Source organism: Balaenoptera physalus, assembly GCF_965194825.1.
Source record: "Balaenoptera physalus genome assembly, chromosome: 11".
Classification (NCBI taxonomy): domain Eukaryota; kingdom Metazoa; phylum Chordata; class Mammalia; order Artiodactyla; family Balaenopteridae; genus Balaenoptera; species Balaenoptera physalus.
This window is the reverse complement of record NC_138896.1, coordinates 7,909,824-7,933,177: the sequence shown is the minus strand read 5'-3', so window position 1 is coordinate 7,933,177 and position 23,354 is coordinate 7,909,824. Positions and strand designations below refer to the sequence as shown.

The 23,354-nt window shown below is 42.7% G+C and overlaps 2 protein-coding genes across 3 annotated transcripts in view; both read right to left on the bottom strand.

Moving 5' to 3' along the window:
• Nucleotides 1-22,384, bottom strand: part of LOC309637945 (N-acetyllactosaminide beta-1,6-N-acetylglucosaminyl-transferase) — an 88,733-nt gene extending 66,349 nt beyond the window's left edge. Inside the window, exons 1-2 of one of the 2 annotated variants that reach the window (XM_082413344.1) lie at nucleotides 20,552-22,384; nucleotides 15,746-18,703 (exon numbers count right to left, since the gene is read on the bottom strand). In XM_082413344.1, coding sequence (XP_082269470.1) covers nucleotides 18,648-18,703; nucleotides 20,552-21,476 — 981 coding nt within the window. In that variant the 5' untranslated portion in view covers nucleotides 21,477-22,384 and the 3' untranslated portion in view covers nucleotides 15,746-18,647. Of the gene's footprint in view, nucleotides 1-15,745; nucleotides 18,704-20,551 lie in introns of those variants that run through there. The other variant, XM_082413341.1, reaches the window with a different exon arrangement.
• The window catches only part of LOC309637937 (N-acetyllactosaminide beta-1,6-N-acetylglucosaminyl-transferase-like), a 64,346-nt gene that overhangs the window by 7,127 nt on the left and 33,865 nt on the right, over nucleotides 1-23,354 (bottom strand).

The window sequence follows — 23,354 nt, the reverse complement described above, 5'->3', positions numbered from 1 at the left end:
GGGTGAGAGTAAGGACTTTTGCCCCCTGTTTCCCTCCCACAGCTCACCGGCTCAACCAGGGCCTGGCACACGGTGTGTTCAACGCTCGTGAATGGGTCCAGAGTCATCTGGGCATTTGAAAGTGCAGTTTTCAGCTATGGAAGAAGGAATGTTGAAACCCATGTTTGCCCGCTTTTAATTTATATGTTAGAACAGCATAGGCTAGGAGAGCCATCATGATGTTTTTCCTTTTTCTTTTTGGCCACACCATGCAGCAGGTGGGGGTCTTAGTTCCCTGACCAGGGATAGAACCTGTGCCCCTGCAGTGGAAGCGCAGAGTCCTAACCACTGGACCGCCAGGGAAGTCCCCATGATTTTTTTCTTTTAAGCCGATTTCTAGCTATCTGGAGGAGTGATTTTACGGTACAAATAGCGCTTTTTTCTCTCTTCCCCCTAGCACACGCCTGTACAAAGACCTAACTATAAATGTACCACATCAGCACTGAATTCTGTTCATAATTCCTCACGCATCTTTCCTTGGTTTAATTGCATGTACTAATGCAAACTTCATTATACTTTCATAATTATTCTGGGACTTGTTTTTCCATTCTCAATTAACTGCTATCCTGGAGTTGAGAAAGAAACTGAGGAAACACAGGCTTGAGCAAAAGCTAGATTTATCATGTTAAAATAGTGAAAAGGGCACCAGAAGGACTGGGTCTGATGAAGTTTTTGTTGGCGTGGCATGGAGAGGCGAAGTTATATCGGCAGAAAAGGTTAGGTAAGTGAGGTGAGATGGTATCATTTCTTGGTCTCACTGATGGCTGCTCTTTGGAAGGTCATTTTTGTGTGGTTTGCATTGTTACTGAAGCAGGTCAAATGACTCAGGGATTCATTCCTTAATTATAAAATTAGGGATTTATTTTATTATTATTATTATTATTTATATTTATTTATTTATTTGGTTGCACTGGGTCTTAGTTGCGGCACGCGGGCTCGTCAGTTGTGGCATGCAAACTCTTAGTTGCAGCATGCATGTGGGATCGAACCTGGGCGCCCTGCATTGGGAGCGCGGAGTCTTATCCACTGCGCCACCAAAGAAGTCCCTATAGGGATTTATTTTTTTCCCCTGGAACTAAGAGTATTTCACAAGAAAGTAAAGAAGGGTGATAATCTAATCCACTTTGGACAACCGGTTATGTTATTCTGTTCTGGGTGGCTAGATGGTTTGTAAATGAAGCCTTTTATTTATTTGTCTATATCTATCTATCTATCTATCTATCTATATCTATCTATCTATCTATCTATCTATCTATCTATCTATCTATCTATCTATCAGTGATGATTATGACTCTAAAGGGAAGAAGAAGATATTTCCGAAGCACATCTTTCACTAAAACAACAGTTCTCCCATAATTGAGGAGTCCTCCAAGGGAGTTCACTGGGGAAAATTCACCTTCTCCTGGGACCCAATCATTTTATTTTCTATCCCGTTCATCTAATTAGCAACAGGAGAAGTTGCTGTCTAGATCACAGACGCAAAGCATGATTTCAAATTCTCATCTCAGAGGGGGTAAGAAGTTTAACACACAGAATTTTCAAGGCCTAGGTGGCAGGTCCAGGAGGCGGTCGTACCAGATCATATCATGGTAGTGTGAGCTGAAGTGATCTGCATCTGATTTTGATGGAGCAAAGGTGTCATGGAAACAATTCCTGCATGCTAAAGGATGCTAAGCAAATATTTGCAAAAGACAGTCTACACAAATCCCCAGAGGCAAATGTCAAAGCCTGTGCAGCTAGGAGGCAACCTTTTAGTAGCAGAAATGTAGCCATTAGTACTATGAACAGCCTGAAATTGGGGGGCTTAGAAAATGAACAATCATCCCACAAAAGTCACAGCCAATTAACATTTCAGGATGAAACTTACCACTGCATTCACCTGTGGAAATTAATTACTTAACCTTGGAAGAACTGACTCATTGTTTCAGCAAAACACTTGTTTCCAAAAGCCAAACTGGTGTGCCTGTGACTTGAGGTTAAGGATAGTCTAGGTCAAAAGTTTGCAAACTTCTGTTGGACATCTCATTACATGGAGGGGTCGTTAAAATACGGTTGCAGGGCCCCTGCCGCAAGACATCAGTTAGTTTTAGGTGGAATTTAATCATTTCCATTTCTAACAAAGTCTTGAGATGAAAAGTTTGAGAACCAACGGATCAGATGCCAAAATTCTATGATTTTTTTTTCCTCAATGACCCCACCTGATCTATTTCCCTAGGACTAAACAATATACTCTAAACAAAACAAAACAACCAATATTTCAGGATAAACAATACTGTATAATTTGGAAATACTTAATAAATATGAATTCAAATGGTGGATAATCTGATCCCTTGAATAAGGTTTCCTGTGGAAAGTTAATTGGTACTTTTAGGAAGAATGGCAGAAAATGGATATACAGAAAGGTGCTAGTTGCTGTTATTTAAATAAGAGAAACCCTAGTTGCAGGTCATACTGCCCCAAATGCATTTTCTAATTTACTGTATACAGTGTGCACACCCGTGCATAATCCCAGTCTTTCACAAAATATAGATTAGGACTATTTACCGACAAACAGTGATGTTTTGAGTATCTAGTGTGCCATAAGCTGAAATGGAGGAGGGTGCAGGAGAAGGATACAAACTTTTTTTAAAAATGAGAAAAAGTCAGAAAATACCGTATATCGGTGCAGACGCAGAGCAACCAGAACATGCGTGCATTGCTGGTGGAAGCGTGAATTGGGACCACTCTGGAAAACTGGCAGTATCTACTCAGGCTGAGCACAGACATATCCTCTCCCCCCGCAATTCCATCCCCAGGTATTTGCGTACACGTTTATCAAAGGACGCATAGCTCAACATTCACTGCAGCCGTGTTCATAATAGACCCAAATGCCCACCAACGGTTGTTTTACAGCAGGGTTTCTCTACCTTGGCACTACTGGCATTTTGGGCTGAATATGCCTTGTGTGGGGGGGCCGTCCTGTGCACCGTAGGATGTTTAGAAGCAACCCTGGCCTCTACTCACTAGATGCAGTAGCACCCCTTGCCCCCTCTCCCCAAGTTGTGACAACCAGTAATGTCTCCAGATATCGCCAAACGTTCCCTGGGGGGCAAAATCATCCCCGCTCCCCAACCGCACACACGTCCTTCTCTCTGCACAGCAACGAGAATGCATCAGTAGAACTGCCTGCAACAACCACAAAGGGAATCTCACAAACATAACATTGAGCAAAAAAAAAAGGCAGCCAGAAAAAGTGCATGCTGTATATTTCCATTTCTATAAAGGACAAAAACAGGTAAAAGTATCTCTGCTGTCAGACATCAAGGTAGGAAGTGGGATGCTGGTAATTTCTGTGTCTTGATGCTGGTTGCGTGGGTGTGTCTAGTTTGTGAAACTGCATCATTCTGAACCCTAATGATATGTGCACTTTCTATGTTATATAATCTCGCCAGAAATGAATGAATGAATGAATAAATAATGAGTCAAAGACCTTCTCCAAGAAATATTCTTCCAGCGGAGTCTCCCAGGTGTCTTTCTGGAATAACTAGTATTTATGGTTACCACCTCTAATCAAATACTCTGCCGGACCACATACCAGAGCCCACGTCACTTCTTCCCTAAGCAGACCAAGGCTGTTTCCACTCTGGCTCCTGATACCAGCCACCCTCAGCCATGACCCGACGACCTCTCCTTCCTACCAGTGGGCAATGCCCAGCAGAAAGGGAGTCAAGAGGAAACAGAACTGAATTAAAAAACCCCTGTGCTCATCAACACAAAACTGAGTGCCAGCATTAAGGCACTTACAATCTACATTAGATAAGGATGAGAATTCCCTGGCGGTCTAGTTGTTAGGACTCCACGCTTTCACTGCTGAGGGTACAGGTTCAATCCCTGGTCGGGGAACTAAGATCCCACGAGCTGCACGGAGAGGCCAAAAAAAAAAAAAAAAAATTATAGATTAGACAAAGATGGAGGGGGCACCTGCACGGACAAGCAGAATGTATGTTAAAACAGGGTACCAAGAAGTGTGAATGACACAGCTGGTAGCTGGCATCAGGGGCTCTCACCCCTACTTGCTCAATGAGGAAATTCTGAGTCTCAACTCAGAAGGTCACTGGTCTCCCAGTGACCTCCCAGCCCAGGGTCACCGTGCTAGCAGAGGTTAACCCAGGACTCAAATGTGAGCAGCTTTGCTCCAGAGCTCATGCTGTTAGTACTACACTGTGCCATCCTGTACCCTTCAGGCAGGTTCAGGGACGTCTAGGTGTCAGCACCCAGATCTGCTTCATAGTCGAACCATGAGAAATAAGGAGAGCCGTTTTCACTTTCACTAAGGCACGTGACTTTCTTTCTCCAGCATTCTTTTTCTTTCTCTCACATTCAGTCCATCAGCATGTGCTGAGAATGCACCTGGGTCTGAAGCACTGTGAAATTTCTTTTCCTTTCCTTCCAGCTTCTTTATGGCTCAGAAAACCATCTGGACAAATCTTTTCCTTCGGTTCATATTGTAATTGACTTCCAAATTCCACCTTTCTAGCTCCCTCTTCAGGTGATCACATTTCTGCAGGTTTTGACCTGATCCAGGGGAATAACTGGCCCTGGGCCAAACTGGCTTTCTCAGGCCAGATCCTTGAACTGATAATAATTAACCAGGCACCTGGAAATAATCTCAAGGGACAGAGCCCTTGTGAACCATCCTTATTTCTTCTCTTTTTGCAGAGAATGATTCACCAATTGTCATGTAGATTATCCTTTAACGTTCACAACACCTCTGTGAAGTAGGCACAATTATTATCACCATTTTACAGAAAAGCAAGTGAGACTTAGAAAGGTCCAGCATATTACCCAACCTCAAGAAGTCAGGTAGCATTAGAGCCGAACTCTGAATTTATATATTTATATATTGAACTGCTTCCCAATAAAAACAGATTTATAAGGGTATAAAAATTCATTCCGAGCTCCTTCTCTTCCCAGGGGCCAAGGCTACAGTTGGTGGAGGTGGGACCAGCATGTCCCAGAGCCAGGACTTCAGCTAAGCACTATGGGAAAGACTAGTTACATAGAGTGGGATGGAGAAAATAAGTGAATATACTGAGGTTAATGGGAGCCAGGTTCCTCACTGCTGGGGAAGGAAATGGAGAACAAAGGAATAAAGCCTTTGTTGTTGTATTGGAATTGGAGATCGTGTGAATTTGTGGATTTTTTTTTTTTTTTTGGCCTCACCACGTGGTTTGCAGGATGTTAGTTCCCTGACCCGGGATTGAACCTGGACCATGGCAGTGAAAGGGCCGACTCCTAACCACTGGACCACCAGGGAATTCCCTATGGCTTTTAACATATAAATAGATAGATGGATAGATAGGCATGTGTATGTGAATGTATGAGATAATGTGCGAATGAGTTGGAGTATGTGTTTTATTTTTTTTAATTTTTTTAATAAGGTATGACTGTTTGTTTATTTATTTATTTTTGGCTGTGCCACGGGGCTTGCAGGATCTTAGTTCCCCAACCAGGGATCGAACCCATGGTCCCTGCAGTGGAAGCGTGGAGTCTTAACCTCTGGACCGCCAGGGAAGTTCCTGGAGTATGTGTTATAGAATGCACGTGTGTGAGTGTGTATGTGTGTGTCACATGTGTATATAGACATTGTGTATACACGTACATATATAATCTTATTCTAGCTCCGACCCCTGAAAGGGCACAGAAGTCATAATACCCTTGCGTGACCAGATCTTGGTTTCTAAATACCAATCTCTACTAAATAGAACGAGGGTTCTTTGGAGAAAATGGCTGACTCCAAAGCTGGGGCAGGTTAAGCACAAGATTAGCTTGGAAGGTCTACTTGTCCCAGAAAGTAAGGAAGTGCTCGAAGAATGACGGGGGTGTGTTGAAGAAGCCAACTTGAAGGGGTCCCCACTGGTCAAGTCTGGAACACTCTGAATAGCAAAATAAGTAAAGCTAGTAATGGATTATAACCCACTGAATAAAATGGGAATCCATGTCCATGGGAATATAAATAAACAAACAAACACATGGAGAGAAGAGAAAGCTCGACATTATAGATGAAAGCCAGCAAATCAATATAGAAGCAGGGATTGGCAACTCACAGAGTAATAGAGTCTGGCAAGAACCATCAGTGTGCTTTGTGACCACCTAGAGGGGTGGGATCGGGAGGGTGGGAGGGAGGGAGACGCAAGAGGGAAGAGATATGGGAACATATGTATATGTATAACTGATTCACTTTGTTATAAAGCAGTAACTAACACACCATTGTAAAGCAATTATACTCCAATAAAGATGTTAAAAAAAAAAAACCATCAGTGGATGATATAACTGGGGTGTGAACGTTTGAAGAACAGGATATCTACATAGTTTCAAAGTTTCTCCTGAAAAATATATATCAGTTATTAGTAATCAATTCAAAATACTTAGGAATTTACTTTAGAGATGAGACATTGGCAAACACTATTTTAACCAAGGGTCAAAGTTAACATCACCACTATAGGGACTTCCTTGGTGGTTCAGTGGGTAAGACTCTGTGCTCCCAATGCAATGCAGGGGACCCGGGTTTGATCCCTGATTGGGGAACTAGACCCCACATGCATGCCACAACTAAGAAGTCCACGTGGGGACTTCCCTGGTGGCGCAGTGGTTAAGAATCCGCCTGCCAATGCAGGGGACTCGGGTTCGAGCCCTGGTCCAGGAAGATCCCACATGCTGCTGAGCAACTAAGCCCGTGTGCCACAACTACTGAGCCTGTGCTCTAGAGCCAGTGAGCCACAACTACTGAAGCCCTTGCGCCTAAAGCCGGTGCTCCGCAACAAGAGAAGCCACCGCAATGAGAAGCCCGTGCACCGCAACGAAGAGTAGCCCCTGCTCACCGCAACTAGAGAAAGCCTGCGCGCAGCAACAAAGACCCAACACAGCCAAAAATAAATTAAAAAAAAAAAAAAAAGTCCACATACCTCAACTAAGATCCGGCGCAGCCAGAATAAATAAATTTTTAAAAATAATAAATAAATATTTAAAAAATCACCACCATCAGAACAAATCAACATTTCATGCTTCCACAGCGTTACTTCTCTGATACATTTGCCCAAAGGCAGAACTTGAATCTAATCATGAGGACACATCAGACCTGCACTCTTCCAAATTTATAAGATCTTGAAAGACACAGACAGACTGAGAAATAGTTCTAAACTGGAGGAGCCTAAAGAGATATGACAGCTAAGTGTAGCTCGAGATCCTTACTCAGGTCTTAGATTTATGAAGGACATTATTAATACAACTGGTAATACTGGAATAGGGCCTGTGGATTAAAGAGTAATGCTGTAGCACTTGGTGGTTGTATTATGGTATGATACTATACAGGAGAGCCTCTGTTGTTAGGAAATACACTTTGAAATAGTAAGAGGTAATTTGCAAATGGTTCAGGAAAAGCATAAATGAGAGAGAGAGAGGAAGAAAGGAATAAGGCAAATATGGTGGAATGTTATGGGTTGGGGAGCGTAAGTGAAGGGTATAGGAGAGCGCTTTATACTATTCTAATAAGTATATAAGTATTATAAGTATAGTAATTTTGAAATTAGTTTAAAATAAAAGGTTGAAAAGTCATTAAGCTCTTCAAATATTTCCTAGATATTCAAGGAGTAGTATTTTCATTAAGTACATTACTTAAGCCACAGAACTCCTAAAAGGCAGCCTGATGGATTAGACTGATCATGAATTAGGGGTCAAACAAACCTAGATTAAGTCATTTTACCTTGGATAGCCTTGGTTTTCTCATCTACAAATTGGAGATAATAATATCTACCTCCCTCAGAGGGTTTCTGAGAGGTATTAAATGACAGCCAAATGAAGCATCAGTATTAAGTCTTTCTGTTGTCTCCTTGAGAAAACATTTGTTCTGTAGAATTTCTTCTTTAGACAAAATTTATATTACCTGCATCAACAAAACAGTGCCAGTGCTGGAGCTGTCTAGGATGTGGAAATAGCCCCAGTCTACAGAATCAACACAGGACAACAATTCTACCTAAAGATCATGACCAGAGTCCGCTCTTCCCCAATTTTTCTGACCAAATAGAAACTTTGCCCCTCTGAGTTTTTGAAATCTGCTTTTTAATGTAGGGTGGTATATTAAGGAAGCAACTTTTCAACAGTTTTCACACCAGGGCACATAGAAAACAGTAATTTGTCTGGCAACCATAAAAAAAAAAAAAAAAAAGAACAAAGTTCTCTCATCCACAGGTGTCTGGACAAGGGTCCCCAGCTGCCGTGGGCCTTGCGTGCCATACATGCTGCCAGGATCACTACGTAGCCAATTTGTAGCCTCGCCCAGGAGATCAGCATGCACAGACACAGCTGAGAAGCTCAGCAATGCACAGAAAGTATAACAAGGAAAGAGGCTGCCATTACAGGAAGCAGCTTGGGAACAAACCTAAAGCACTCCGTACACTTTGGGAAAAGATGGAGCCGTTTGTAGCTGCACTCAGAATAAGGCTGTGCAGGGCCCTGGGACCTTCAGGACAACTCCACATTTCTATTCTCAGGCCCCACGTCTTGTCAGTAGTGACCTATTGTTGCAATTAATTTGTGTGTGTGTAATGTTTATTTATTTATTTATTTATTTTAGGCTGCGTTGGGTCTTCGTTGCTGTGCACGGGCTTTCTCTAGTTGCGGCAAGCGGAGGCTGCTCTTCCTTGTGGTGCGCGTGCTTCTCATTGCAGTGGCTTCTCTTGTTGTGGAGCACAGGCTCTAGGTGCACGGGCTTCAGTAGTTGTGGTGCACGGGCTCTAGCTGCGCGGGCTCAGTAGTTGTGGTGCACGGGCTTAGTTGCTCCGCGGCATGTGGGACCTTCCCGGACCAGGGCTCGAACTCGTGTCCCTTGCACTGGCAGGCGGATTCTTAACCACTACGCCACCAGGGAAGCCCTGTTGCAATTAATTTTATTCCCAATCCTGCCTTGTCCTTAATTTCATTTCCCCTCCTATCTTAACCTTCCCTTTTAAGGCTTTGAAGCTAGAAAGCCACCCCACACCTAGCTTTTGCCTGATTGACAAGACCGAAGCCTTGTGACTTTACAGGGCTGAGCCCTGTAAAGTCACAAAGAGCAGCTAAAAACAGCTGCACACAGCTTAGTATTCGAATGGAAAATTCTACCAGGGTGGCTGATTTACCTTCTATAAAAATTGTTATGATTTTTCACCATGGTTAGAAGGAGGTCAGTTAGGATTGCAAAGATTATAGGAATTTGAAGTTCACTTCATTCCTAATAAGGAGAAAACTAGAGAGACACATTTATCAATCCTCAGAGATAAAAACAAATGCTTGCGAAACTCTGTCAGACCCTGCCCTAAATTTGTCAAGCTTGGTAACACAAGAAATAGTATTTGAAGCAGCAAAGTGGTGTGCATTTAAACAACCCCCTCCTAAGTTTCTAGGTGGTCAAATATAGTTAGCACAGACCAATGCACACACATACAAATGCAGACTGCAGCCAAGGGGCAAATCTTGTGAAATGGAAGAAACAAAAAGTAAAAGCCACAAAAACAGTAACTGGGACTCCAGGACAAACCCTTCATCTCACTGTTAAAGAGCTGGGAGAAAAAGCTCATAGGCTGGAGAGAGCAAATAAGGTTTTTAAGACCGGAGGGAATTGTAGCCATTTGATTCTTCAAAGGAGGAGGAATTATGGTTTGCATAAAACCACAGAAAACGGTCAAATTTCAGTAACTACATATTAGGACATTATCTTGATTAAATGGGTTGCTTTATGTTTTAAGTGTCTTAGCTAATTGCTTAGTCAAAGGATTCAGGATGAGGAAACCTGAATTAACTTTTTAGCCATGCAGTTTGTCCTTAATTCAATGTTGGACAATTTCATCTTTTAATCTGTCCAGTCTTCAAAACAAATTCAAGTGTCTTTGGCACTTATGAGTTGGGCATCTTTGGGAAAGTAACACAAACTCTCCATACCTCAGCTTCCTCATCTACAAAACAGAGATTGGAACAATATCAAGGTTCAAAGAAACAATGTCCAAAAGGCCCTTAGTCTTCTTCCAAGAAGATAGACCAAAGGCCAAGAAGCACATGAAAAGATGTTGCACATCATTGCTCATTAGGGAAATGCAAACCAAACCACAGGAGATACCACGGCACACCCACTAGAATGGGTAAAATAAAAAGACAGGCAATAATGAGTGTTGGCAAGGATGTGAAGAAATTGGAACTCTCATACACTGCTGGTGGGAATGCAAAATGGTGCACCTGCTTTGGAAACCAGCCTGGCAGTTCCTCAAAATGTTAAACATAGAGTTACCATATGGACCAACAATTTTTTTTAATTTTTTTATTTTTTGGCAAGCATGTGGGATCTTAGTTCCTTGACCAGGGATCGAGCCCATGCCCCCTGCAGTGGAAGCACAGAGTCTTAACCACTGGACCAACAGGGAAGTCCCTGGACCAGCAATTTTACTTTTAGAATCTACCCAGGAGAAATGAAAACATGTGTCTATACAAGGACTTTCCCAGGAATGTTGACAGCAGCATTATTCATAATGGCCGAGGAGTAGAAACAACCCAAAAGTTTGACAACAGATGAACGGATAAACAAAATGTGATCTACCCACGTAACAGAATGGTAGTCATCTGTATAAAGAAGTGAAGTACTAATTCATGCTACAACCTGGATGAACCTCAAAATCATTACATTAAGTGGAAGGAGCTAGACATGAAAAAACATATATATGGCTTGATTTATATGAAATGTCCAGAAAAGGCAAATCTATAAAGACAGAAAACAAAGGGTTGAAAATGGGCGTGAGGTTTCTTTTGCAGGTGATAAAAGTATTCTAAATTAAATTGGGGTCATGGCAGTGTACCTGTAAATATACTAAAAATCATTGAATTGTGTACTTGAAACAGGTGTTTTACGGTATGTGAATTATATACCTGAATTACATACCTCAATTCTGTGGTGTGTAAATTATACCTCAATAAAGCTGTAAACTTAGAGGAAAAAAGGAAGTTTGTCCAGTGCCTGAGATTGAAAAGAACTCATGTGATGGTGATGTACCTGCCTCCTTTTGTAGTGACTAGACCTGGATTGATTGTCAGCTCTCAGTGATTTGAGCAGTAGAAGACATTTGGGTTTGCATGAAAGCAGGAAAAAAAAATGGGGCGCGAGAGGACGGTCACATCCTGGGGTCTCAGGCGAGTCCCTGGGACGGGCTGCCAAGTGAGGGACCTTGGCTTCGTGCAGGAAGGAATTCAAGAGCGAGCGGAAGTAGAGTGAAAGCAGATTTTTTCAAAGAGATACACACTCCATAGATAGAGTGTGGGCCATCTCAAAAGGCGAGAGGCCCCAGGGTAAGGGGTTGTTAGTTTTTATGGGATGGGTAATTTCATAGGCTAATGAGTGGGAGGATTATTCCAACTATTTTGGGGAAGGGGCAGAGATTTCCAGGCATTGGGTCACCACCCATTTTTTGGCCTTTTACGGTTGGTCTTGGAACTGTCATGGCGCCTGTGGGTGTGTCATTTAGCTGATGCATTACAATGAGGCTCAAGGTCCACTGGAAGCCGAATCTTCCACCATCTTGGGCTTAGTTGGTTCTAACCAGTTTATGTCGTGTCCTCAAGGGCTCTGTCATTCTTTTAAACTGTCTCAACACCACGCTTATTTTACAGTAGCAACATAGGGGAATCAAATTCAGTCTGACGCCCAGCACTGTGTGTGAGTCAAGGCTCACAAAGATAGAAATCTCACTCTGTCTCTCCAGGACTCTGCACTCTGTCGGGTCTCCAGAGATACTGAAACAGCAATAAACCCTCAGAAGAAAATAAGGGCTACCAGGGAGGAAAAAAGAGCACAGAGGGCAAACTCTGCCTGAGGGTGGTGCGAGGTCAGAGATTTCACAGAGCTCAGTACAGTTCAGCTGGGCCCTCAAAGATAATCAGGATTTCTCTAGGCAAAGAGAGGCCTAGGGGGAAAACTGGCTGAAAGGCCAAGCGGTCTGTTTAGCAATTATACATGGAATTCAAGTGGTAGCAAAATAAAGCACTTTACATTTTCTGAATATTTTAAATCAGAGCTTCTCAGGGTCAAAGTGACTGGCAAATTCCCTTAATTGTTGATTTTACTTTTCTAGCCCTGAACGAAGACTGCGTCAATCCCCCAAATGCATGAAGAGGGTGATGTATGCTGACCTCAGCGATCAGATGACCCCTAACTCCTGCAGACCCACCCACACTCCCAAAGTTTTCTGATGGATTTAGCATAGGTGGTAAGGATGCCTGTCCTTTGGAAAAGGAAGTAGGGGGCAGGATTCCTGTCCCCGGGGACTGCTTAGAAGCTGAATTAGAACTGAAAATAACAAAATAAACTTTCTGCAAAACTGCAGGAGAATTTCCTTCATCTGGAGAAAATATCGTGTTTAAGAGAAGCAGAGGGCTGGTGGCGCAGTGGTTGAGAATCCGCCTGCCAACGCAGGGGACACGGGTTCGAGCCCTGGTCCAGGAAGATCCCACATGCCGCGGAGCAACTAAGCCCGTGCGCCACAACTACTGAGCCTGCGCTCTAGAGCCCGCGAGCCACAACTACTGAGCCCACATGCCACAGCTACTGAAGCCCGCGCGCCTAGAGCCCGTGCTCCGCAACAAGGGAAGCCACTGCAACGAGAAACCCGCGCCCCGCAACGGAGAGTAGCTAGCCCCCGCCCGCTGCAACTAGAGAAAGCCCGCGCGCAGCAATGAAGACCCAATGCAGCCAAAAATAAATAAATAAATAAATTAAAAAAATTTTTTTTAAAAGGAGAGAAGCAGAATCGCACTCTTTTCTCTCCCATTCATTGGCTCCTCATTCAACATTCTGCTTTGGCCAATTCAGCTTTTGGCCAAGCCAGAAGTCTCGGTCCTGGTGGCAGTCATCCAGTTCACGTTCTCACTTTTGGGGTACAGGAGGTGGGGGTGAGGCAGGGAAGCGGGGCTGAGGGCGACCAGGACCCATGCACACAGTTAAGATGCGATGGAAGTGGCTCTATGAGCGAAGGAGGAGTAAAGTGGGAGTCCTGCTTCTGCGGGAGGGAAAGGAGCAGAGACGCTTCTCTGAGGAAGCAGGTGACATCTCAGCTAGATCTGGAGAACCAACCAGGGTGAGCAGCAGAAGTAAAGAGCGTTCCAGAACAAGGGAACAGCATGAGCAAGGGCCTGCAGACCATTTGTCTTCTAGACTGTTAGTGTGACAGAAGCCTGGCAGAGTTAAGAGGCTCTCAACTCATCACAGAATGCTGCTTCCTAATAAGAGGAAAGAGAAACCAGCCACTTAAGGCTCTACGCATGTGATGTTGCTAAGAAAAGCAACAGCTGAGGGGTAACCTCTGTGGGCCACATATCCAGTTTCTAGCAAAAAATTATCCCTGTACCTTCAAAACCAAATGCTCTTCTTCTCTCTTTTTTCTTTTTTCTTTTTTTGATCGCACACAGAAATTTAAAAATTGTAACACTAAAACTTCAAAAATCCACATCAAAGAAGTTCATTTGTTCCCCCTCTCTTTGAACATTTAATGAGTTCCTACAATGGACCGGGGACAATTTGTGTAGTGTCTAATCCTTCCCACAGTCTGACAAGGAGATTTTTTAAAATTTTATTTGTTTATTTATTTGGTTGCTCTGGGTCTTGGTTGCAGCAGGCGGGCTCCTTAGTTGTGGCATGCAAACTCTTAGTTGTGGCATGCATATGGGATCTAGTTCCCTGACCAGGGATCGAACCTGGGCCCCCTGCGATGGGAGCACAGAGTCTTATCCACTGTGCCACCAGGGAAGTCCCCTGACAAGGAGATATTTTGATGACGAATCAGGCTCAGAGAAATTAAGCATCTTGTCCAAAGTTATACAGACTGCAGGTGGCAGAGCCAGGACTGCTTTTAAATCCCACCAGCAAATTGGGAGCCGCTGTCTGATGCTGCAGAGTAAAGAGATCTTTATTTAGATCATTTGTCAAAAACACTCTACAGTTGCTTAAACCTGAAATGCATTCAACTGGTGACCATTGATTTTAGTTCAGTTGGGCCTAATTCCTATTTTTTTTTTTTTGTCTTCAATCTCCTTTTAGCTTCCTTAGTATGAAATTAAGATAGGTCACCACAGGAAGAAATGTTATTTCTGAATATGAAGTATTAATAATATTTTCATTAAATTAATGAAATTTTAATATTAATTTGATATTTTAAAAGTCTTTATTGAGATAGAATTAACACACAGCACTGTGTAAGTGTAAGGCATATGGCATAATAATTCGACTTATATACATCACGAAATCATGACCACAATAAGTTTAGTGAATATCCATCACATAGATACAAAAGAAAAAGAAAAAATACTTTTTCCTTGTGATGAGAACGCTTAGGATTTACTCTAAGAACTTTCATATAGAACATACAGCAGTGTTCATTATATCAATTATGATGTATGTTACATCCCATATTTATCTTATAAATGGAAGTTTGTATCTTTTGACTGCCTTCATCCAATTTCCACCCCCATGTAACCACAGATCTGATCTCTTTTACTATGAGTTTGTTTGTTTTTGAAGTATAATTGACCTATGTTACTTCCTGTTCCACCGCACAGTAATTTGCTATTTCTACACATTTCAAAATACTCTCCACAATAAGTCTGGTTACCATCTGTCACCACCCAAAGATATTACAGTGTTATTGACTCTGTTCCCCATGCTGTACGTTTCATACCCGTGACTCATTTATCTTGCAACTGGAAGTTTGTACCTCTTAATCTCCCTCACATATTTCTCTCCACCCCCCAACCTCCTCCCCTCTGGCAACCACCTGTTTGTTCTCTGTATCTACAACTCTGTTTTGTTGTTTTTTCTTTCTTTGACTTATTTCACTTAGCATAATACTCTAGGTCCACCCATGTTGTCATAAATGGCAAGATTTCATTCTTCTTTATGGCTGAGTAATATTCCTGTGTGTGTGTGTGTATACCACATCTTCTTTATCCATTCATCTGTCGATGGGCACTTAGGTTGTTTCCATATCTTGGCTGTACTAAATAATGCAGAAATGAACATAGGGGTATATACTGATAACATGTTTTTGAATTAGCATTTTTGTTTTCTTTGGATAAATACCCAGCAGTAGGATTGCTGGATCGTATGGTAGTTCTATTTTTAATCGTTTTGAGGAGAGATGGTATTTCCTTGAAAAAGAACTCACAGATATCCCAACTCACTGATTTCCTTTCCTATGCAGTTGACAAAAGTCAGTATTTCTAGCAGATACAAAAACAGAGATTGTTCAAGCTAATAGTAAAACTTATCCCCCAAATTTCCTTCCCCTGCAAGTCTGCCCATACACCCAGTGATCCTGGAAGCTCTGTGAGCATAATGTGTTTGAGAAACATAAATTCCCTCTGGACATAGCAAGATCCCAGCCAAATCCCTGGGGCCACGACTATGAGTTCCCAGAAGCAGCTTTATTTAGATCTGTTCTTCCTCGCTCCTCTCAAGGTTCCAGCATTCGGCACCTCAGCACTGCATCTGTACGTATAAAAGGGACTAAAGCAACTCGCCAGCCTCCAATAATGACAGAGAGTCCGGCCAGTATGGACTCTATAGCAGAAACTCAACAAGCCTCCCCTTTCAAGGGCACATGGGTACATACAAGACAGAGAATACGAGAAGGGCTGGTCCATAGGCTGGTTCCTGGAGGGAAAAAATGAGAAGCAAGTAGAATCTGTCTTCCAAGCCCACGATCTCCAATTTTCTTCTTTTCTCTCTATTCCTTCCCCATCAGATATCTTGGCATTCCTTTTTTCTCCCATCTCCAACAAAACCTGCTCTCAGATTTTTTTTTTTCGGAGATTTTTTCAGAATGAGAAAGGAGGAAAGGCTCTTTTCTCATTCATTCATTAATATGAATTTGAAATAATCTCCCACTGAATCATATCAGAAATATTCCTTTGTAGCAAGTGGGGCAGAAACCATTGGTCAGTTTTGAAATCTTTAAATCCACGGACCACATGATGAATGAAGCATGCCCACCGAAAGCCCCTGTCACAGGCAGAGCTATGCAGCCTGGAGGGGCACATGATGCAGAACTCATAAGGGAAGTAGGAGGCAGTGAACTTGAACATCTGGCCGCTAAAAGGACCTTTTCTCCAGTTGGAAGTCAGCCACAGCTGAGTCAGATGAGAAACTAAAATGTGGCCATCTTGTTGTAGACGGGATTAACGAATGGAACTGGGGAGGAGAGAGTTGGGGGGAAAGTGGGGGAAAGATGGAGGGAGGAGAAGTGGGGAGGGCAGGAACCCTCATTTCACAACAGCTGGTGAAGTCTGTTGGGCAGTATCTTTCAAGGCCCCTTCTCTTGAGTGGACCACCCAGGAATTCTCATCTTCCAAGAGGCTTCCAGAGGACCTGTCGTGGCCGAAGGGCCTTACTATGTATTAGGAGACCACGTTTTGTTTTGCGTTTTGAAACTGCTACCCTGGCCACACCTGACCCGAATGGTCTGGGGCCTCAATGGAGGGCAGCGCGTCTACACAGAGGTCAGCCACAGCCCAGGAAGTGGCCCGGAATGAGAAAAGGGATGCTCGTTGTGCAGTGACGACACGACCCACAGCCAGCCTCTCTGGGAATAAATATCTGAAGGAGACAGAGGAATTGCCATCAACGGAACAGCCCAGAATCTGGCTGGAGACACGAGGGGAAGGCATTGAAAGTAGAAGCCGTGGGACCCACAAGCAAGCGAAAACTCTGAAGCAGAGGTAAGACTTTCATATAAGGAAAAAGAAGCAGAATGAAGGTGCTGACACGCGAGCACGGCCGACTTCTCCGTGTGGCTCGGACGGCACCACTGTTGGCTGCCCATTCTCCCCGGAGCACGGAGGACACCCGACGGCCTGCTCTGTCGACTACAGTAGCCACGGGCACAACTGATATTTGGGGTGTATTGGGTTAAATAAAATACATGATTTCAATGCATTTGACCTGTTAATTTTTGTTTCTTTAACGTAGCCACAAAAGATCTAAAATTACACCTGTGGCTCACACTGTATTTCTCTCAGGTGGTGTTCTAGTTCCCCATGAGACCGTTTCAACCGTGAGATCTTTTTTCTTCTGTCCCATTACTCCTTTGAGAATCCTGATAAGCCCCCAATCACTGCAATCAACTAGAGCAATCTTAAAATGTCCAAAACAAACAACGAACATCATACATCAGCAAAGAATGACCCTCAAAACAGAAATGACCCAGATTTTCACATAGCAGGAGGAACAGTTAAACAAGACAGCCACCTAAGTTTCTGATTCCCTTACCTCCTCATGACTAAGCCCTGCACTCAGGCCCAGCTCAGGTCCTGCAAGAGTTGGCTGGACCAGTGAAGGGCCACAGGCCTCTAAACAAGGGTCCTCCATACCCATAGCACAGAAACAGTTTTAAGGGCTCACTCTTTTAAGTTTTTGAAATGCATGGAGCAGTCCATTTGTTTTCCATTGTTTTGCTGATCTGTAATTGCCGGTATTTACCAGAGGTGTAAAAATCTAGTTCCAATAGAGAAATCATGTTGAGAACTCAACCCTTGTGTTCAATAAATAGATTAGAATCATTAGTTAGTATCATGAACTTCAGAGTGGAAGAGACTCACCGGCCATCTTGTCCAACACTTGATAATTGAGTTCCTTGACAGGGTTTCTTCAGCCTCTGCTTCCGAATATCCCTTGGGCTTGTTCACCACTGAGGAAGCTACCCATTCTAATCCCAGATCCGTGGGTTCTTATATCTCTCACCACTGACCCTGGATTCTTCTTCCAAAACTACAGCATTGGTTCAATTTCTGTCTCCTGGGCAAACGTTTTAATTATGTGAAGGCAGTGATCCCTTTTCAAGTCTTTTGCAGATTGAATATCCTTTTTGTTTGTCTTGGTCCCTTCTTTAAAAAATGGGGTCTGGCCTTTTAACCTTCTTGGCTACTCTCTTTGGAATCTGCTTTGTCAATGTCTCCCTTTACATGTTGGTGCCCAGACCTGAATGGTCAATACATATGTGGTCCAAGCAACACAAAAGTGAGAAGAGGGGCTTTTACCTCCCTCATTCTGGGTACTACAATCCCATATAAACAGCTTAATGGTCATGACTCCCCACTTCAATTTCTTGAGCCCTGATTTCTTTTTTGACCATGATCTCTGCCAAAAGAGGTCATTTTATATTTTTTTAATTAAAAAAGTAATAAAAAATAAAAAATTTTATTGAAATATAGTTGATTTACAATGTTAGTTTCAAGTGTACAGCAAAGTGATTCATATATATATACACATATATATATCTTTTTTTCAGATTCTTTTCCATTATAGGTTATCACAAGATATTGAGTATAGTTCTCTGTGCTATACAGTAGGTCCTTGTCCTGATTTCTTTTTTAACAGTTATATTTATTTATTTATTTTAAATTTATTTATTTATTTTTGGCTGCGTTGGGTCTTTATTGTGGTGCGTGGGCTTCTCATTGCCGTGGCTTCTCTTGCTGCGGAGCACGGGCTCTAGGCACGCGGGCTTCGGTAGTTGTGGCTCGCGGGCTCTAGAGCACAGGCTCAATAGTTGTGGCGTACGGGCTTAGTTGCTCCGCGGCATGTGGGATCCTCCCGGACCAGGGCTCGAACCCGTGTCTCCTACATTGGCAGGCGGATTCTTAACCACTGCGCCACCAGGGAAGTCCTGTCCTGATTTCTTTCATCACTAGGACGTTACCCCTTCCCGCTTTGGGAAAACCACAGATTTAAAAAGCATTCTATCACAGCTGCCTTCTAAGTAGCTGTATTTCCTTTGATTTTATGCCTGCACCAATCCTCTATTACTAGGATTTTAGAATATTTTTCTTTTTTTGCTATTATAAGTGACACTATGATGAAAATACTTTTAAATTAATCTTTTCCCTATCTCTGTTTATTTTTTAAGAATAAATCCCTAGGAGTAAAATTAAGTAAAAGGATATGAACATTTTCAAAGCTGTTTGATATATATGTGCCAAATTGTCCTTCAGAAAGACCGTGCAGGTTTATACTTTTCTAGTGGTCTGTATCAGAACACTCATTGCCCATCCTGGAGTTCGGTTTTTTTTTTTTTAACACCAATTTGAGAAGTAAAGAATTGTAATCATTTATTTTAATTTGTATTGGTGGTGAGCATTTGTATATGATTGTTTAGCATATGTATTTCTACATGTCATGGTTAATCTGATGTGTTCCTTTTTCCTATTTGTGAGATGTATTTATGTGTTAAAGATATTAACCTGGCTGTATGTTGTTTCTTTTGCAACTACTTTTTCCCCAGTGGATTTTTCTGTTTTCACAATTTTGCCAAGTATTACCAAGGAAAAAAATAAATTAATTAATTAAAAAAAAAAAAAGCATTCTAAGTCTAGGAAGCTTTGTATACAAACATCAAAAACAAGCATCCACGATGGTTCACAGCCCTGGCTGTTCCTGAGAATTTCCTGGAGGCTGAACAAATACTGAAGTCCACATCTACCCAGGAAATCAGGAAATGTATTTTTAAAAGCTCCAGGCGACTGTAATATGTATCCAGGGTTGAACCACTAATCTCAAGAAACCATGACCTTGATGCTCATGTTGATTCAAGTTAGTTTTCCTTTGAACTGTGAATCTGAATTTTTATTTCAAATTGAACTAGCAGAACTGAATTAGTTCACTGTAAACAACTGGAGATTATTCAAGTCATTTGGAACTTGGACCAAGGAAATGTGGAGTTAGTTTAGGAACAACTGAGACCGAATTGAAAATCACCTTAAAGGAACGTTAGGCTTAGGCAACCTGGTTTATAATTGGCATGTTTGCTTACTAGCAGGGTAATTTGAGCACATCATATAACCACATTGGTTTCATTGTCTATAAAATAAAGGCACTGGTCTAGGAATCTTTAAGATGCTCTAAATTTCGGACTCAGTTCCAGGAAAGAACTTGCAAATGAAAATTGTTAAAGTTGTATCTTGCTCTCATTTTGAAATGATCTGAATTTAGCTATTGGAGCTTCAATAGGGGCAAAGGTATTATTTAAGTGTTCAAATTGCCGCTCAAATTTAATTTATCATATTTATGCCTGATTTTAAATACCATCACATTTAAAGGAGAATTGTGTTTAATCTTTCATTTGCCAGTCAGTGTTCCTCAGTTCCTTGCCATGTCTCAAGACTACAGCACATATTCGAAGTGGGTCTATGGGCTCAGAAAGGTAGCTTGGTATGTCAGCAAAGTCAAGTCAGACAGTCGGTCTCTACCTCTGCCTTAATCACTATGCCTCAGTTTCTTCATCTGTAAAATGGAGATGAGTTATATCACCCACTCTGTGAGCAGAGCTGCTGTAAAGATTTTTTTAATGAATAGTTGAAACTGTAAAGATCTTTGAAAATGTTAATTTTTTTTTACTATTTTTCAGTGGTTCATTCAGTATTGGCCACGCAATGTTTATTCATAAAAACAAAAGTTAAGAGACATACATACCAGGAATCCTATTGAGTGTGACCCAGAAATGTTCATCAGGACTGTAGGTGTCCTTGGACCAGGACAGAAAGTCAAGTACCTGCTGGTCTTGGAGGACAAAATTAGCGAATTCCCTCGTGAGGGCCACGTAGGCAGTGCCAAAGTAAATGGTCATGTTGTGAGGAGGCGGAGTTTTCAATTCCGCGGTTTTAATCATGTAGGAATTTTTTTTGCTCAGTACTTCTTGGTGGACATATTTAGTCCTTCCAATAGCATGATCGGGAGGCAGCACCCCTGGGGTGATGTTTTTCCCTTTAAATCCTTTCAGATACTGAACTATCTCCCTGTTGGTTTTCAGGGGGAAATCTTGCCCACAGGTGTTGATGGCATATTTCCACGGAACCTCAGAGCCTGCAAGATCTTTGATGCAGTTCAGGTCAGCCTGGAGCCTGGAAATCCCACCGTAGACCACGGGCTCCATCTTGGAAGCCAGGAAAGCATTTGGGAAGCAGCTCAGTAATTGCTTCACTGCATCTTTAAATGTATCTGTTGCCTTTTTATCCACATGAACACAGTAGACATTTTGGGGCATGTAAATTGCCCTGAAGAGTCTCTCAAAAGTGCCAAAATCTTTGTGGATGGCCATCATGTAAGCCAAAGGGAAGCCGGCCTCTTCTTCAGAGAGTGCTTCTGTTATGTAGTGACTTTGAGCTATGTACTCGTAACAGGTAGGTTCACTGAGGGTAGTTTTCAATGCATTCTCTGTTGGGTAAAAAACTTTCCCCTTAAAAATCTGACGACAGACTTCTGCTAATAGCGAAGCATTGGACAGAGATGCTCCCAGGAAATTTTTATTCTCCCATAACTCATTATTGTAAACAAACACAAAAATCAGAGCAGTGACCAGAGACACACAAAAAAGACACTGCTTCCAAGAGCCCATCATTCAAAACCAGGAAATGAGTAAAATGTCTCTTGGGATCTGATCAGAGCATAGGTAGAGTTAACTTACATTTTCACCAGAATCCATAACCATCCTTTTGGTAGGTGCAGTTCTGATCGGCTGTTCTGTAACCTTCCAGTTGAGCATGCTTGTCCTTTTTTTCTGTCTTCCTTTTCTCCTCGTTTGCCACTGCACTGCATTTCCACCTTTCCTCCTCACGTTTCTGAAGTAACTCTTTGGGATTTGCTTTGCTCAGTCCCCACGCCCCCTTCCTGCAACCTGTTTCTACATAAAAACAAGTTGCCTCAGGGAGGTTTTGACTCCAATGTGTCCACGTTTCCCTACAGGAAAATCGCCAAGGGGTGAACTGACTATTCTGAAAGTCATGGCTCTAAGACTTTAACCCCAGCCTCCTCTCCTGGCCAAAAGGTTGGCAACTGTGTCAGCTCCAACTTCCTGTTAATCATTGTGTTCAACTGACTGAGTTTGTTTGCTTAAACAGCACTGCCAAGTTAAAAGCGTGGGTTCTAAGCATGTGAACACTGCCTGGAGAGATATTCTGTCAATAAATATTTAGTGCTTAAAAATTAATCACTTAACCCTGCCTTTTTCCACACACGCCCCCCTCTCCATATTGGCTGGCTATGCTATTAAAGCACGGCATATGACTAGCTGTTGAGCCATTCTTTCCAGCACTTAATTTTCTCTGCTACGAGGTAAGGTCCTTAAAAAGGCACATTAGCAAGTGAACCTCCCCACCTAACTTGCTACGCTATGATGAATAAAGGCTAATGAAAAAAAAAAAAATACCCAACCCCCCCCAAAACTGACAACCCATTGTAACCCCCAAATTGCTAAAGCTGAAGTTAGGGAATGTCAAGTTTATTTCACCCTAGCCCAGGTAGGATGCAGGGAGACCAGCCTGAGGCCTGGAGAGGCAGGAGAGAAGAAGCATCTCAGTTTGGGGTGTTTTAGAACTTAAGGAGAGAGGCTCTTAGATTCATATATATAAACCATTCCAAACTCTTAGATTCATATATATAAACCATTCCGTTTCCCTATCTGTAAAACATGAGAATAATTTTATCACCTTCATAGGTCAGTTGTGAGAATACAGTGAGAAAGCACATCAAGGGTTCATGGCCTGCCCAGCAATGAATGAGGCGGAGATAGAAGATAGCTGGGCCCCAGGCTGAGATGCTGGTGCTTCAAGGTAAAATAAAGGCAGGAGCAGAGGGGCTTCCCTGGTGGCGCAGTGGTTGAGAATCTGCCTGCCAATGCGGGGGACACGGGTTCGAGCCCTGGTCCAGGAAGATCCCACATGCCACGGCTACTGAGCCTGAGCTCTAGTGCCTGCGAGCCACAACTACTGAGCCCACATGCCACAACTACTGAAGCCCATGCGCCTAGAGCCCGTGCTCCACAACAAGAGAAGCCACCGCAATGAGAAGCCCATACACCGCAATGAAGAGTAGCCTCTTCTCGCCACAACTAGAGAAAGCCTGCGCACAGCAACAAAGACCCAATACAGCCAAAAAAAAAAAAAAAAAAGGCAGTAGCAGAGAGGAGCTGAGCTCTGCTTGAGTAAAAAGATAAGACAACCACATTCTTCACTCTTGAGGTCAAGGAGACCTCCCTGACTACACATGTGCAGAAAGTTTCCTCAGGGGTCAAAAAAGGAAGGGGGTGGGAATTCCCTGGCAGTCCAGTGGTTAGGGCTCCACGCTCCCACTGCAGGGGGCACGGGTTCGATCCCAGGTTGGGGAACTAAGATCCCACATGCTGTGTGGTGCAGCCAAAAAAACAAAAAACAAAAACAAAAAACGGGAGGGGGCGCTAGCCCGTAATATGTCCTGCCAACCTCCCAGAGACCCTCGTGCT